Source organism: Melospiza melodia, chromosome 5 (genome assembly GCF_035770615.1).
Source record: "Melospiza melodia melodia isolate bMelMel2 chromosome 5, bMelMel2.pri, whole genome shotgun sequence".
In the NCBI taxonomy this organism is placed as follows: Eukaryota; Metazoa; Chordata; class Aves; order Passeriformes; family Passerellidae; genus Melospiza; species Melospiza melodia.
The window spans coordinates 1,589,284-1,606,375 of NC_086198.1; the positions used below are offsets into that span (position 1 = coordinate 1,589,284).

General features: G+C 35.6%; 1 protein-coding gene across 16 annotated transcripts in view; it reads left to right on the top strand.

The window, feature by feature from the left end:
- PCM1 (pericentriolar material 1) overlaps positions 1 to 16,776 on the top strand; it is a 40,363-nt gene extending 23,587 nt beyond the window's left edge. For 8 of the 16 annotated variants that reach the window (XM_063155990.1, XM_063155992.1, XM_063155989.1 and 5 more), the window contains 19 exons: positions 294 to 477; positions 1,129 to 1,487; positions 2,001 to 2,159; positions 2,942 to 2,998; positions 4,166 to 4,338; positions 4,417 to 4,545; positions 5,127 to 5,247; positions 5,566 to 5,703; positions 5,942 to 6,075; positions 7,074 to 7,208; positions 7,739 to 7,936; positions 10,260 to 10,319; positions 11,516 to 11,654; positions 12,347 to 12,492; positions 13,379 to 13,448; positions 14,382 to 14,632; positions 14,818 to 14,910; positions 15,034 to 15,157; positions 16,449 to 16,776. In XM_063155990.1, coding sequence (XP_063012060.1) covers positions 294 to 477; positions 1,129 to 1,487; positions 2,001 to 2,159; positions 2,942 to 2,998; positions 4,166 to 4,338; positions 4,417 to 4,545; positions 5,127 to 5,247; positions 5,566 to 5,703; positions 5,942 to 6,075; positions 7,074 to 7,208; positions 7,739 to 7,936; positions 10,260 to 10,319; positions 11,516 to 11,654; positions 12,347 to 12,492; positions 13,379 to 13,448; positions 14,382 to 14,632; positions 14,818 to 14,910; positions 15,034 to 15,157; positions 16,449 to 16,474 — 2,696 coding nt within the window. In that variant the 3' untranslated portion in view covers positions 16,475 to 16,776. The remainder of the gene's footprint in view (positions 1 to 293; positions 478 to 1,128; positions 1,488 to 2,000; positions 2,160 to 2,941; positions 2,999 to 4,165; positions 4,339 to 4,416; positions 4,546 to 5,126; positions 5,248 to 5,565; positions 5,704 to 5,941; positions 6,076 to 7,073; positions 7,209 to 7,738; positions 7,937 to 10,259; positions 10,320 to 11,515; positions 11,655 to 12,346; positions 12,493 to 13,378; positions 13,449 to 14,381; positions 14,633 to 14,817; positions 14,911 to 15,033; positions 15,158 to 16,448) is intronic. The other 8 variants (XM_063155999.1, XM_063156000.1, XM_063156006.1 and 5 more) reach the window with 4 other exon arrangements.
- Positions 16,777 to 17,092: the final 316 nt, after the last annotated feature.

Below are 17,092 nucleotides of genomic sequence, written 5' to 3' on the forward strand. Positions count from 1 at the left end.
ACAAAACTGTCTTAATATGTTTCAGTCTTATTAGGAAACCAGGAAATAGGCATAGTTTCTTGAAGGACCTTGATTTCCATTGATGGGATTGTAGTATCTAGTAGTGTTCAAAACCTGCACTAAAGATAAATTCTGCTTGTTTACGTGCTTTCACGATGAAAACAATTCTTGCTTACTTCCCCAGTGTATATTTGCTCATAATTCCATGCTGCCACATAGTATGTCTCAAATTTGAATTTTACTGCACAAGTAAATGATGTAGTTATCTTTTGACACTCTTGTTTACTTTGTAGGTATTAACTGTAATCCAGTGTTTCCATCTGGTTTTGGAGATTTTGCACATAATGTTTCTCCACGCAGCAGTGAGCAGCAGGAGCAGCAGCATCCTCTAGATCAAAATACTTCTGGGAAAACTGAGTATATGGCATTCCCCAAACCCTTTGAAAGCAGTTCCTCTAATGGAGCAGAAAAACAAAGGTATTGAATGTCAAAGTGCAGCTCTCCCTTAATAATTTCTCCTCCCTTTTCTGGGGCTTAGGGGAATTCATCATTCATTAAGGGAATTTATTGTCATAGAATTACTATATGAGCTTGACTTTTGTAACTTCTAGTTTAATTTCTTTCATTTTTCCAGTAGTGTTCTGCTTTTCTATATATTAATTAATGTATCATTTCATCAAAATTTTAAAATCAAATGCAGTCTTGGAGTGGTTTTCCAACACTTTCTGTAGGTGGAGTAAGATTTTGTTTCTGTGGGATTGTTTTGAAACTGAGTTGTTTGAATAGAGGATGTACTTTCAGCGAATGCTAATTTTTTTGTGCTGCTGTAGATTGTACTGAATGTTGCTTTAAGAAATGTTTTGACCTGTGGTACTATTTGAACACAGCAGTAGCTGCATTAATATATTCATATTGAAATCAGTGATAGATAAATGGGAAGTTCCATTCTCCATTTGGAAGGGTTCTCTGGAGTTATTTATTTTTCAATATTTGTTTGATGTCTAAGTAACAAGGGCAGATAATTTGCATTACAGTTAAACTGTTTGCCTGGTAATACATGACATTTCTATCTGAGAGATCAGGTTATGGTATATTGAAATTGATCTGTTGGTCTTTCTTTTCTGACAGAAGGAATCATAGACAACCTGGAGAGGAAATGGAGAAAAGATCAACTTGGCTTGATGATAGCCAAGAAACGAAGAAAGATGATCAGTCTCAGCTGAATGCTGGTTTTGCAGTTTCAGTACAAAATACTGCTTCTGGTCAGAAAAATCAGTGTGATATGAGCCGGAGAAGAGAGTTTGATGAAGAGTCTTTGGAGAGTTTCAGTAGCATGCCTGATCCAATAGACCCAACTACTGTGACAAAGACATTTAGATCTAGAAAAGCATCAGCACAAGCAAGCCTGGCATCAAAAGATAAAACGCCCAAATCAAAGAATAAGAGGAAGAGTTCTTCTCAGATAAAAGGCAGAATTAAAAATGCTGGTAGGTTGTAAAGTAATCTTGGATACTGTGGCAAACTTGGCTTGGATTATAATCATTACATTCCAGAGAATTTACTCTCAGTAAATAGTATAATAATGGCAATAAGTTATTGAAATGACTTAATTTTATATAAAACAACTGCATTCGGTTTTTTAGGATTTCAGTCAATAGAAAATAACCAGTTGAGAGGATCATGGATGCAGATACATGCAGATTTAAAATAAGGAGAATCTTCTTCATTTTCTTCTCGTTCAAACTCGATTATTTGCTGAAAAAAAAGCTTTGTTAAAATTGTGAGAAGAGAGGGACAGTACTAGTTAGTATAGAAGTACTGTTGGAGTTGCTGAGGATTTAGTACTACTGTATGGCTTCAGTATGCAGAGGAAGATTTTAGTATAGGAAACATCATTAGTATTTTGCATCTTTAAGAGTGCCCTTGAACAAATTTCCTGAAGTAATAAAACATTTTGTAAGCTGTTTCTTTATTTCTTCCCTTTCATTTCCTCCCATTAGGTTATGAAAGTGCAAGTGCTTCTAGTGTGTGTGAGCCCTGCAAGAACAATAAAAGCAGACACTCTGATGATGTGGTTCATGCAAAGGTGTTCAGCAAAAGGAATCAGGAGCAATTGGAAAAAATAATTAAATACAGTAGATCTACAGAAATGTCTTCAGGTACTCTTTTCTAAATGTTTAATTATTTTGTTAACTTATGTGAGTAAGGGACCTTAGTTGCTAGTGTGTTATTTAAATGCAGTGTGTTTTGGCAGGAAGACAGGACTATATATTTAGCATGTGAATTTTGCATTTTAATTTCTAAGGATGCTGTAAATGTAAATGTGTAATTTGATATTAATTGCTTTTGGGCATTTTCTGTATATTAAATACTTGATTAAAGTAATTTAGAAACCTTTTACCATACAAAAAGCAAAAATGTAGCCAATCTCGCCTATTGCTGGTGATTTTATGGAAAGTAACTGTTAAACTGATAAAACTTTGCTTAATGTTTAAACTACATCCTATACTGCATACATGTCTTCTTCCTATTTGTGCTTAAATGAGCCCCATCAAATACCATTCAAATTCAGTCTTTTAACATCACATAAACCCTTACATTTTTGCCATCTGCACTGCTTTTCTTGTATCAAGATCATAAAAATTCTCGCTCCTGTGCCTTTTTTGGTTCTGCCATTATTTCTGTTTTGTTTAAGAGATGCAGAAATTTTAGTCATTGTAGCACAATATAAAGCTTTGCCAGTGTAGCTATGTCCACACTAGGAGCTGTTTATTAGTGTACGTAATAAACTTCACTGCTCAAGTTCTCATTGTCACAATAAGCAGCTCTGATGTGGTTTGGATGACTAAGCAGTCTTCCTCCTGCTGTTTTGTATAGACCCTGTCTTTATTTCTGGTGCACATTTTTGTGTTTATCACTGTCTATCCCCACTTTCCTACAGCGCATGCTAGGAGAATTCTGCAGCAGTCTAACAGAAATGCATGCATTGAAGCGCCAGGTAATGCATTCACTGCTTAGCTTCAACAATATGCTATTACTTTTTTTTTTTTCTTCTCTTACCTTTGGTCCTGTAACTCACTGTTTAGCAGATGTTCAAGGTTAGTGCTATTGCAGCACCTTCCCTGTAACCAAGACAAGAGAAGTAACCTTGCATGAAGTGCAGTGTTACCAACTGCTTTGAATTACAGTTGTGGGGAATGTGGTTACCATGTTCTTGATTAGTAACACAAATAGAAAATATGGACGTAGATACTGCATCAAAAAATTTATTTCAGTAGGCATTTTTAGTATGTTTAAAAGCTGCTATTACCTATTAGTAATGGGAGAGGGATGCAATTTGTGGTAACTTTTCAAAGGTTGAAAAAGCTTGCCTGTGCTTAAAAAATTGGTCAACTATTTGCAGATAATCAAATTGCACAGTAATGTTTGCTGTATTGCTAATAACTTAATTAACTTGAATACTAACAATTACACATCTGTTAAACTGAGTTTTCCAAATTTAGCTATGTTTCCATTCAGCACTTCCCAAATAATGCATGTAATAATTTGATTGTTGTGATGCAAGGATAATCCTTAATTTTCAAATGAATGGGAGATTTGTTAGGCAACACATCATCTTATATGTAATAGAGTTTAAGGGTAGGAGGTTTTTTGTGAACTTGGGAGTGATACTAAACATGTATGAGAGTGTAGCATTTATGTTGGCAAAGAGTGGCTTTCTAGAGTTCAGCCTAAAGCTTTCTTAATGCTGCTTGTGTTGCAGAAGTGTGGACTGCTTGTACTATATAAACCTGAGACCGTTCACTATCTTTCTTGAAATGTCTTGGAGCTCCATTTTCAGTGTTTAATACTTATTCTGAAAGCATCATTGTGCTGTGTGCAGTATTCTCTTTTATAAACAATACTTTCAAAGGGTATTGTTCAGAAGTGTAAAGAAAATTATTTTTACAATTGCTCTATATTGTATTTTATATATTGAAGATTGCATAAAGTATAATTTAAGAATGTTTGCCCTTCAGGAAATTAATAAGCTTTATGAAAGCAGCTATATTGGGAATCTGCAATGACTGGGATATAATTTGTAAACTCATAAGTTGCATATCTGATAGCCTGTTAAGTGGATGCTTGTCAAGGACTTAACAAGTTCCTTTATTTTTTTCTACAGAAACTGGTAGTGATCTTTCTATGTTTGAAGCTTTGCGAGACACAATTTATTCTGAAGTGGCAACTCTTATTTCTCAAAATGAGTCTCGTCCCCACTTTCTTATTGAACTTTTCCATGAGCTTCAGCTGCTAAATACAGATTATCTGAGGCAAAGGGCTCTATATGCTCTGCAGGTATGCACAGATTTTTGATTTTATTTATGAATCAAGCAAACCTTAGACCTTTTTACAGCATAGATTATCTTTTTCCAGGATATCGTGACCAGACATTTATGTGAGAAAAATGAAAAAGGGAAGTGTGGAAAATCACTGAATTCTTCAACATGGGTAGCATCAAATTCTGAACTCACTCCTAGTGAAAGTCTTGCTTCTACAGATGATGTAAGTGTTGAAATTCAGAAGCTACTGGCAGCTTTTCCTGTATTTCAGTTTGCACACATATATGCTTGTCTAGTGAAATATACTATGGAATGAATTTTGTTAAAGTTAGTATCGACTTACACAGGCTTTGCTAAACAACTAGTGGCAAAAGAATCAATGCAAAAGTGATAAAATATGGAAGGATTCTTGGTACTGCAAATGAGTGATGTGTCAGGAGTGAATGAAATGTGGAGAGGGATGTAAATAGGAAACTGATATATTCAGAGCCAAAATCCTCTCCTGAGTAAGGTCAGGACAAGTACTGATCACATGATTCTCCAAAATTTTTTGCTTGTATGTAAGAAATCAATTACACCTCTGTACAGTTTCTTACATGTTTTGCACTTGAAGTATTTGAAGTAAGCATGGTAGATTAACCTGATGGATTTATCACCTTAAAGTAAGGTTGTTCTCCAGTCAGGCAGTCTTATGACAAACCCTGATGCCACAACAAGTCACTGAAAAGAGCTGCAGGCTTGTTCACACATCTGTGAGAATATGGTGTGTTCCTTCTTTGTATTCAGTTGTCTGGTATTTTTTAGGAAACTTTTGGCAAGAACTTTTCTACAGAAGTATGTCAAGATTGTGAACAACCTGATGCAGACAATGGCAGTACTATGTCTACTTCTTCAAATTTTGAACCCTTTGCCACTGATGACCTTGGTGAGAATGATGTGACTTAGTGTTTTAAGTGTTACTCCCTCCCTCCCTCCCTCCCTCCCTAAGTGCCTGCAATTGTCTGCACTTTAGTACACTGTTATTTGATTTTTAGTGTGTAATTACATGTTTTGTAAGAAAAAACATAATTAAATGAGCTAATTGTGAAACACAGAGTTCATCAAAGTGTGTAATAAAATATTACAACTAGTTATATGTGGATTTCAAAATTTGGGGCCTTAAAGTCAATTTAATAATTGTTTATTTGTCTATCAATTGAAAACTTTTTATTTAGATTAAAAAGTGTTTTTATTCTAAATATAGGCAACACAGTGATTCACTTAGATAAAGCTTTGTCTTGGATGAGGGAATATGAGCGTATGAAAGTTGAAGCTGAAAGTACCCTTGACTCTGAGGGCTGCTCTAGTAGTTTTCAGGGTGCTTCTGCTGCAAAATTAGAAGGTATGCATATATATGTATATTTTGCTTAGTTTTAGAAAATAATTATAGTAACTATCAAGCTAAATTGCTTTCCTCTTTATTTATTTTGAGAACTTAGCAAAGTTTGAAAGGATATTTGCATACTTAAGGAAATAAGATTTCTTTTTTAAAATAAATTTTTGAAAGTAATATTTCTTTAATAGTAATGTTCAATGTATTAAATGTACTGCCTTTTTTTTCTTCTTTTTGTTAAAACAAGGTCCAGGAACCGGTGAAAGTCAGTCTGTGCCACAGTCAGGTGATGTTTCTGCAGTTCCATGTCCTCGCATAGATACTCAGCAGCTTGACCGGCAGATAAAAGCAATTATGAAAGAGGTCATTCCTTTTCTGAAGGTAAGGGCTCTTTATAATATGGCATGAATTAGAAGAGTAAGAAAAGCACTTGTATAATTGCACAGAAGAGCATTATCTAAAATCTAAAACTTGCCTCTTAGAAACAGCTGCCAATAAATATGTGTTCAGTTGCAGACTCTGCTGAAGATGAAGTAAGAATCAGATTTTCCACAGAAAGATTCTGTGTAGTTATTAATAGGAGAAATGAATGGTGAAGTTTCTAGATTTTATGGGGCAGGTGAACTTGACATCACATAGAATAGAGGTTGCTTGCTCTAGAGCTGAAAAAATTAAATATAAAAATGTTTGAGAATGTACTTCTGAAATATTTGGTGCCTTTTAGCAGACAGAACTGAGATCACTAATTAAAACTGCTACATGTACAGTAATAGGATTGAAGAATATCTCTGAGTAGTTGATTTTTTAACATTATTTTCTCCTGTTTACAAATATCTTTAAAGTTGTTGAGAACTTTTTAACTACTGTGACTACAAAGAAGAAATGTTCTTCTTTAAAGAAGGAGAGCTAGTCACAGTTCTTTGCAAGGTTGGAGAGCAGAGAAGATGGAGTTAGTTAAGGCATCTCCCTGTTCTCTTTGATAGAATGCACAGTGTATGAGCTTAGGTTTGTCTGATGAGGTATTTGGTGATACTAAGTTTAAAAACTATATTGTTGGCATGCCAGAGTCAGAGTGCCTGAAGACTTGTTCTTTTTTTGCAATTTTAAGGCTGCATATAAGAGTAGATGTCTTAATATGCACTTCAGTACACTTGTGTACACAGCCACAATATATGAAGCTCCTTAGATAAATCTCTGTGTGTTGTGACCAAGCAGTCATTTATGAAGTATGGTGTTTGTGAGATTGATTGGGACTTTTTAGTGGTGTGCTTTTCTTTAGTGGACAAGTGGGTTTTTTATAGATTAATTTCTGTACTTGAGTTGATGGCTAGTTTTTCTTTTGAAGTGGTAACAAAGCTCATTCTGTTGTACTTGTGTAGGAACACATGGATGAAGTATGCTCTTCTCAGCTACTGACATCAGTAAGACGTATGGTCTTGACTCTTACGCAACAAAATGATGAAAGTAAAGAGTTTGTGAAGTTCTTTCATAAGCAGCTTGGCAGTATACTTCAGGTTAGTAGTTTTTCAGTTCTGTTTTACAGCACTCAAGTTGGCTAATGAGCTGACTTCTCTGAAGTTGTATTTTACACCTTGAATAGCACAGCTGCTATTCTCCCTCACCCTAGATACAGTGATGAGATATTACCTTTGTTCCTAAACAAATTATTTATGCACATGGAACATCTTTTCTGTCAGAGCCAGGTAGTGAGAGATGTATCTCTAGCCTGTTGCTGTCTTCAAAGAGAGCTCTGGTGATGCTTTTCATGGACATCTTGTGTAAATTCCTGAAAATCTGTAGTTTGCACTTTTTCATTCTTCTTTTTTTTTTCTACAAGCATGGAATTTAAATCATGAGCTTATTAAGTTCTTTGTTATGTGACTAGAGATTCCATGTAAAATCTATTTAGAGCACTAAAACTTTTTTAAAAAATATGAGTTTATATATACATAGCTAATTTCAATTTATTAGAAATATGAAAACTGCTTAGTCTTAAAAGCTTGAAAGCCTATTTCAGAAACTGAAGAATTATTTCTCTTCACAGGATTCACTGGCAAAATTTGCTGGTAGAAAATTAAAAGATTGTGGGGAGGATCTTCTTGTGGAGATCTCTGAAGTGTTATTCAATGAATTAGCCTTTTTTAAACTCATGCAAGACTTGGACAACAACAGTATTTCTGTGAAGCAGAGATGTAAACGAAAAATAGAAACCACAGAAGTAATGCAGTCTTATGCTAAAGAGGTTTGTTTTATTTTATTTTCGAAAAATCTAGCATTTGTGAGATTGCTAAGTATGTCTACTTTCTAAACTAGTTTGATTGCCTTATTTTTTGCATTATTTGCCATAAATGCATTATTATATATATGTTTATTTATTTACTTTACAAGTTGCTGTGTAATCACAGTATTGCTTGTGTAGGAGTGTGAACTGGTTTTCCTCAGCAAGGGCAAATCCTGTGTTACAGATGTCTAATTGTATAGATTTTGTTTGTAATTCAGAGGAAATGTCTTAATGGTTTTATATGAACATATGAAGGAATTAATAAATATTAAAATAGTTTTAACACCTGGGGCCATTGAGTAGTTTAACCCCAGTAGGCAGCTGAGCCTCTCACAGCCACTCAGTCCCGTCTGAGGGATGGGGAGACAAGCAGAAGGGTAAAACAGAGAACCCTCGTGGGCTGAGATAAAGACACTTGAATTTGTAAAGCAAAAGCTGCACATGCAAGCAGAGCACAACAAGGAATTCATTCACCACTTCCTCTAGGCAGGCAGGTGTTCAGGCACCCCGAGGAGAGCAGGTCTCCATCACATGTAATGGTGACGTGGAAGTCAAGCACCATCACTTGGGATCTCCCCCTCTCCCTCACTCTTCACCCAGCTTTATATGCTGAGCATGATGCTGTGTGGTGTGGGACATCCCTTGGGTTAGTGAGCGTCTTCTTCCTTGGCTGTGTCCTCTTCCAAGTGCTGTGCACTCTGACCTCTTGCTTTTGGGGTGGGGTAAGGAGCAGAGAAGGTCCTGACTCTGTGGAATGCTGTTTGGGAGTAATGAAAATATCCCTGCGCTGTCGACCCTGTGTTGAACACAAATTGAGAACACAGCCTCATGCTATCCACTGTGAAGAAGTTTATCCCAGTGTATTGGTTTTGCATGGCCCTACTACACCCAGCTAAGTATTTTGACATATTGGAGGTCCCAGTTCATTATCTCTTTACTTTGCCTGCTGGTTTCCTTGCATCATCTTTAAAAAAATAAGAGTAAATCCTCTGAAGTTGTCATGTAGTTGGTTTGTTGGCATATGCAGAAAGAATTAGTTTCTGGATTTGGTATGTAAAATATATATAATATTTTCAGAAATATTTGAGACTGTAGGACATATTCTTGCTCTAAAAAGCAAGCTTTGGCTAGGTTTCACACCATTTACATTATTAAGTTTAGTATTGCTTTTATTGGGAGCATATCTGCGTTTTTTAAGTTGCATGATCTGTTTACAAAGCAAACAATAAACCGGATCATGTTAATGTATTTATGATTTCAGTGTCATTTCAGCTTTCTTCTAGAAACACAAATACCAAAACATACCCTTAATTAATTTTTAAATGCCAGCAAAAGATATTTTTTTTGAACCTGTTATGAAGTCCTGCAAGTATTTTTAGGTGTACCGCCAGCTGTACTTCAAGATAATAAATTCAGATATTTCAATAGTATGGCTGGTATTGTGGAGTGCCTTGTAAAGAGGCCAAAGGAACACTGAATCCAGAAAGATTTAGACATGACTTCCTGTTTTATCGGAAGTTGTCCATTGGCAACTCAGAGCAGGTATAAGCTCAATCTCATAGCAGGTATAAACCAACTCTTTATGTATCTTTGTTACATAAAGAGTTAGTTTGTACCTGCTATCAGAAAGCATGGAGCTAGCTTAGATTCAGTATTTCTTCTCTCCTGGAAGACAAAATTAGGGTTAAAGTAAATGCTTGCCTCATTGCTGTGGCGGAGGCTCAGATTGAACAAAGCCAGAGATGAGCCAGAAGTCATAGGCCCTGGTTACTTTGTACAGCCCTGTGCAATTATCTCTGTGTGGTCTTTATAGCCCTCAACTCTGGAATCCTGATGCAGACATATTTGGTCTTGCTCGAGTTTCTGACTCTCTTGAGTCCAGCAAAGTAACTGCTGAACACACAGCTCTTTGTCTTGATCAGAGTTAGAATCATGAAGTGGTTTGAGTTGGAAAGGACCTTAAAGATCATCTAGTTTCAAACCCCCCTGCCATGATGTATCTAATTCTATGTGCTAGATATGATTCAACCACAGACTGTAGGATTAGCCCAATATAAACATAATTGTTTACATAAGAAGGGTTAGCACATTTTTTTTAATGCTTGCAACTCTGAAATTTTGAAGACTTCTGTGTGTACAAAAGTCCCTGTGGCTTCCTGATGTTTTAAGATAGCAATTCTTAGTGAGATTAGCATTTCAGCCTGGCTTTCATGAAGTCATAGTTTGATTCAGTATTTCCAAGTTATTTCAGTTTAGAATTGAAGACAGTTTGTGTTTCTTCTAGGCAAAAAAAGGTCTCCAGGTGGATGTTTGTTCTTCTGTTGAAGATGTCGATGAGGACAAAGTATGTGTATGCCTTTCAACTGTCTTTATTCCTCAGATAATTTCATAGGTCACTTAGTCTTACTGTTGTCTGTCATAGGAATCAAGTATCTGTAAGCAGCCCATTTTCCATTCTTTAGAAATTTATTAATCTCTTTCTGTTATTTTCAGTCATTTATTTTATCAAAGGTACAAAGTAAATTATAATTGGCATTTCTAAGGACAGCTTAACTATTTATAGCAGTTAACATTTTCTTTGTTAATGGTATGGAATAAGTTAATTTACTTTCAATTTTCAGGAGAAGGTAGATGTTCTGAATTGGGACATGTGGTATTTAAGTTCTCAGAGTCCCAGCCTTACTGTGCTCTGAGTATGAAATGTTAGTGCTCAGATTTTGTCCCTTTTCTTTTCATGTTTCTTTTGAAAATCACTGATATCACTGGGGAGATGTGTTGTGTATGAAGTTTCAAATGGTCAGCTGGAATGTTCAGCTTTCTCCAGTGAAGGGAATGGTACAAGTATATATACCAAGCAGAATGTTGATTGCTATCCTAAATGAATATAGGTACAGGAGTAGGCATGTGTGGGAGTGGAGCCAGTGCTTTCTTCTAGGGCTTAGAGCTTCTGCCACACTGCTTTGGAAGTTAAAGCAGGTAGTTAGTAGTACATCACTTGTTACAGTTGCTGAAGTGTAGAAAAGTCCTTTCAAGATTTGGAGCCAAACTCAGAGCTTTTCTTTGAGGTTCATACAGGAATGCAGATTTTTCTCATTTAGCATATTTAGCAAATCATTCAGCTGAGGAGATATTGCTAAAGAAATGAGAAGCTGCAGTTAGGAATATTTTTATTCCTCATTGAGGAGGAGCAGGGAAGTTGCTGCAAGGTAATAAGGCAGGTGTGTTTCTCTTCTTGATAATGACAAATCTAATTGAAAGGGTTTTTAAACCTAGCATGCTGATCAGTGTCTACCTTGGCAGATGATGACATACTCAATAGTTACAAGGTCCTCGAAAGCTGTGTCTGAACAGGGCCATGTTCTGATGTTCTGTTAATGAGTATTATTCTGCTGTATTCATTTCAGGGCTGTAAGGACTATTTAAACTGCTTAGATTTTTAGTAGATACTTTTTAACTTCTGAGAAACAGCTCCTTTATGCAGAAACCTTAGTGTAGTCTTTACATAAACATGAAATTGTACAGTATTGCATGTTTTCCTAGGACAAGGATGAGACTGAAACTGCTAAACAAGTGCCGGACTCAGAAGCGGGTGCTGGTAACAGAGTGCCTGGAAATACTAGATCTGATGCATCTGATCAAGAGGAAGATGAGGAAAGTGAAAGTGCTCCAGTGGCAATAAGTAAGGAACTTTTATATAGTTGATTACTCAGTGCTTCCACTGTAGTTTTGACCAGCTAATTTTACAACAGGATTTGCATGAAGTAGTGCTATGTAACACATTCTCTCACAGATTTTATAGTCAGTCCTTTGTCAGTGAAAGTTTTGCAGTACTGTATTTCCTAGTGTTATGTCAAGGGTTAAATATTCCAATTAGAGGAAGTAATTTTTTTCATAATCAGTAAATTTGTAAAAATATATTAGAAGAGGATTCATTAGGTTATATATCCTGTCTTAGTTGAACTCCAAGTTTCTCAGACTTTAACCTGAATGATGTGAAAGCTGTGCAAATTTTATGCAGTTTTTAATTTAAACAATGTGGCTTTTTAAAATGTGCTTTTACTTTACTGTAAAGCTTGCATTTGTTTGTTTATTTATTTGTTGTCCTGATTTTTGTCTTACATCAACTACTTCTGGCTTGGATTCCTTTACCATTTACATTCTTTGCACCAACTTGTTTATAACTTTGACATTTCACACTGACGTGGGTGTTAGTTCATAATATAGCTGATGTGAAACATAGAGATCTTTGCAAGTTGAGTTGTTACTGTATCTTAATCTTAAAGAATGTTTTGAAGTAAGGGATATCATTGCATTAAATTCCCCAACAGGATTTGGCAATTCAAAGGTGGTTTTACGTTGATTTGCCTTTAGGTTTGTCAAAAGCAGAAACCCAGGCTCTGACTAACTATGGCAGTGGAGAAGATGAGAATGAAGATGAAGAAATAGACTTTGAGGAAGGACCTGTTGATGTGCAAACATCACTACAAGCCAGCAGTGAAACAACTGAAAATGAGCAGGTACAGACAAAATTGTAAAAGCAGAACAAACATGTGCCAGTGCACACCTTTTCAGTACATATATCTGTGTGCCTCATTTTTCTTCTTGCACTTTTTTCATACTATTGAAAGTAAAAGAATAATACAATAAATTGTATGATGCCAGTAGGTGCTACGTGCAAAATGCATTCCTCACTTGAGTTTATTACAGCTGATGCTAAAGTAGATGGATGGACAGAGGCTAAACTAGTGTTTACATCTGCTATGAGAGAGGAAAAGCTGGTAAGCGACAAGCGGGAAGTTTAACTTTCAAAAAACCATCATTTTAAACCTTTAAGTAGTTCTTTCTTCGTGTTTGCCGAGATCAAGTTCTAATTGGGGGTAATTCACTCTTGTATTCTAGCATGTCTTTTGTTTGTGTTTCATCCCTTTTGTGATAATTATTTCTGGAACAATGGTGAAATGTTATTGGGTATGATTGTCATTTCACTCTTAGTTTTCTTAAAATTTTAATATGTGTGACCTTGTTTTGGAGAATTGTCAGTTCTTTATATATTAAATAAGACTGAGAATCTATTGAAACTTTGGTTTGCTCAACATTAGGCAAGGATGTGACTGGAACATTTTACTTTAAAACAGTATATCCTTTAAGTGGAACCAGAGTTTTCCTGGGAACTGCTGCAGTGAAAAGAAAATGTTCAGATAAAACATGCCTATCAGTGTTAGTAGTTTTGTAAACTGTTACTGACCAGCTGGCAAGTAGGACTTGCTGTCTTTATTTCAAACTAGTGAAAAGACAAATTCATGGAGCAAGTGAACAGTGTGTTTCTAGTTAGTAAATTAGCCAATAAGCTATGAAGCTAATCAGTAAAATTTTGTTCTAACTCATTTTTACCTTCCCCAATAGACTTCTAACCAAGAGTTGAGTAGGCCAAAAAGTAGTGAAATTTCATCATCAGAACAAGAGCCTGCTAAAGGTAAGCCCTGTATGCAGTAATACTTTCATATGAATTTGCATAGGGTGAGAATTGTCTTGGACAATTCTGTGATGCATGTAACTAAGAGAAAGATGACAGAATTTACTGGACTGTCTGTTTCATGGAACTGTATCAGTTGCCTGGATGTACCTGTGTTGATATTGACACAGTAAACCTTTTAAAGAGGAAACATGGAACAATCTTACTTAGGTAGATGTGGTTTTTGATGCTTGACATGAGCAAGAATTTTAGCTGCTTGTTGCAGCTCTTGGCACACAATTGTATCAGAATTAATGTGTTAAAATGTTTTGATGTTCAGATTTGTCTTGTACTTGTTTTTTCTGCTACTACTGTTTTACTAGTTATTGAAATGTCTATTTTAAATTTTTTTTTCTATGAGTAATGTTGTAACTGATTAAGAGCAAAGAAATGCTTTCCATCAAAAGAAGGGAACATTACTGGGCTGTATGAATATTATTTCTAGTGTAACTGTTATTACCACCTTCCCTGTGCTTTTCTGTTGCAAACATTAGTTTTATTCTTGGCCTTTTTTTGTAGGCTAAAAATCAATATTAGAGTGGCAAAATATTAAGGTATTTACTGTTCTGTGTTATATCTCCTCATACCTAGAATGAATATTTTGTAGTAGGTCACTTATTTCTGGAAATTGTTTATTGTGGGTTTTAAAAAACTTTTTTCAGTCAGAAATCAAGTCACATACTCTCATGGGATAAATTGCTTATACTTAAGTGTGTAAGGGTACAAATAACTGATGTTTAACTTCAATCAGCTTTGGGTTGTCTAAGAGACTATAATACACTTTCATTGCTCATTTGTAGCTTTGGATTATAATTTTTAAAAGAATAGTAATTTTTGTACATTCAGAATATTTTACTGTCTGTCCCTAGTTGAAATGTAATTCTGTGGTTTTAGGTGAACAAGATATGGCTGCAGCTGTGCATCATTACCTCAGTGCCATGGAGAATACACCAGCTTTAACAGCCAATACCCCAGAGTCCTTTGTAGCAGCCACTGTGAAAACTGAAGGATCAAGCTCATCTTTGGCAGTGAATGAAACTCAAACACCAGATACCACATGTGCAGAAAACAAATCTGGTGCAAGTTCTGAAAGCTCCATGGCTGGCAGCCCTGATACAGAGTCACCTGTGCTAGTGAACGAATATGTGTGTATATTTCAGTTAAGATCCATCCAAGAGAAATTATAAGCTTTTTTTTATTTCAGTGTTATTTCTGGTTTGCAGTCTTGTTTTGTTCCCATCTGCAAATTTGATTTTAGTATACTTCAGTAGTTTTGGAGTGAAAAGAAAACAAAGTAGCACTTCCTAAATACCACAATTTTTATTAACAGGAACCTGGTTCTGGAAATGTAAGTCAAAAATCTGATGAAGATGACTTTGTGAAAGTTGAAGACTTGCCCCTCAAACTTGCTGTGTATTCAGAGGTATTTTGCTAGTATTTGTGCAATTGTTGTTTAGAAGTGCATGTGTAACTGTAAATGTCTGTGTTACCCAGACAGCAGCAAGAATTATCCAGAATTTTCAGATTTGCTTTTTCTGTTACAAAGGCAGATATAATGAAGAAAATGGAAACAGAGGCCCAAACCAAGAGTTTGTCTGATGAATTACTGGATGGAGGTGGAGCTCAAGGTCAAGAATTAGTCGGAGATGCCCAAACATTGAAAGAACCTGGTAATTTTTTTCTATATTCTGTATATTGGTAAAACACTCAGGAGTGCTAGAATTTAAATATTGCTGATTGAAGTAAGCAGTTACAGTAGTGCAGTAAAAACACTGGGTTTTTTTATCATGCATTTGAAAGTGTTGTATTGATATGGAGGGATTTTATCTTGCTGTCCATCTCCCTTCTATATACTTTTTTAGATTCTATGGCTGATAAAGTCATAAAAGTTAATATATTTAAAGTGGATGTCACAACATAATGGTTTTGAAACTTATTCAAATGGAGCGGTATTTTTGTTTCTTGTTACACAAGCTTGGGTTTAATAATACTGTAAATTATAATTGCTCTTATCTGATTTAATAACACTCAGTATAAGTTCCTGACAGACTGCTCAGTGCTTTTGTGAACATTCAAGAGTCTTTTCAGAAGAGTAAAACTTCTCCTCAGAGAGAAATAAAGTTTTTTTCATGTGAAGTATACCATGTGGTAGAAAAAAGTTCCAGTGTGTATGACAGCAATAAAATGTTTCATTTTCATGAAATATTATTTATGCAGATACATTGATAATGCAAGTGAGAGAAAATGGTTTTTGTGGGCTTTTTAAAAACTTTTTTCAGTCAGAAATCAAGTCACATACTCTCATGGGATAAATTGCTTACACTTAAGTGTTTAACGGTACAAATAACTGATGTTTTACTTCAACATTTTGAAGTAAATTGGGATTATGCTGTAATATTGTCACAGAATTACAGTATTCAAGACTTCTGTTTTATTGTTAGACTTGTGATTCTCCAGTGGAGTGTACGGTATTGGCATACATAAAGGACATGAACTGGGTATTCTGATAGTAGCAGTTTTCTGCTAGTGTGCTTCCTTCCAATTCCTCAGATAGTATAAGCTGATGAACCTGCTTTTCATTTAATGCATATGCAGTCGTAGCACAAGTTTTTTTCCAGAGCAAAGTGTGAGAAAAGGTGCATCTTTCCTTCTGTTTTGGTCACTGCCTGTTCAGCCTTGTGCTTGTCACAACTCTGGCAGTGGCAGCACAAGCCTGTTGTGCCCATTGGTGGCTGCTGATGCCCAGGGCTGCTGTGGCAGCAGTCTGACCAAGAAAGCCATGCCACACCTAAGTTGTAGCTAACTCTAAGCCATTAAGCTCTGCATGGTGGGGATGGCTGTAGCTGTTCAAGTAAGCTGTGGCTCAAAATGCTTGTGAGGATGAAATAGCAGTTGAAATGTGGTAATGAGCTGTTTGATACCTTGTAGATATTAGACAATGATTTTATTCTTATTTTACAGAAACTTTTGGAGCTCAAATTGCATAAGAATTACCCGAAGATGTCTGCACTAATAAACTCTATGTATACAAATGCATAAAGATCAGTACTAATTTCCCAGAATTCTGGAAGTGTATAAAAATGTAAAATTTTTAACATGCTGCCTCTTAGGATAGGTATGTGATCTTCTGCCTGTGGCAGTTTAAACAGCTGGAACTGAATCCACTTCTATTCAGTTTTGCTGCACTGTTCTTTTTCTGTCTTAATTTTTTATTTTTATTGTGACTTGTTTGGTAATTTTTAAATTGTTCACAATGGTAGTTTTAAATAAAGTTTGGACTTGTCTGTAAGTTTTCTCTTTTGAAAAATTTTCTTTGGCTTACCAACTGGTATGCTGAGTTTGTTGCCGGAAGTTAATTGACTTGTTGGCATGCTTGTAGCAGTTTGCTCTTCTCTTGCAAGAAACACTGCTCCTTTTCCTGGGACAAGAAATTCTCCAAGTTTCTTGCACCTTCTCAAAATACAAGGTATAGGCACAGTACATACCTACATGTTGTCTTTATAGCCTAGAGTATAGCTTGTCTGTAACAAAAAGTTCCTGTTCATGGCTTGTGGAATTCCTTTCTATCAGCACATTTATCTGAGATGAAGTTGAATACCCCAGGT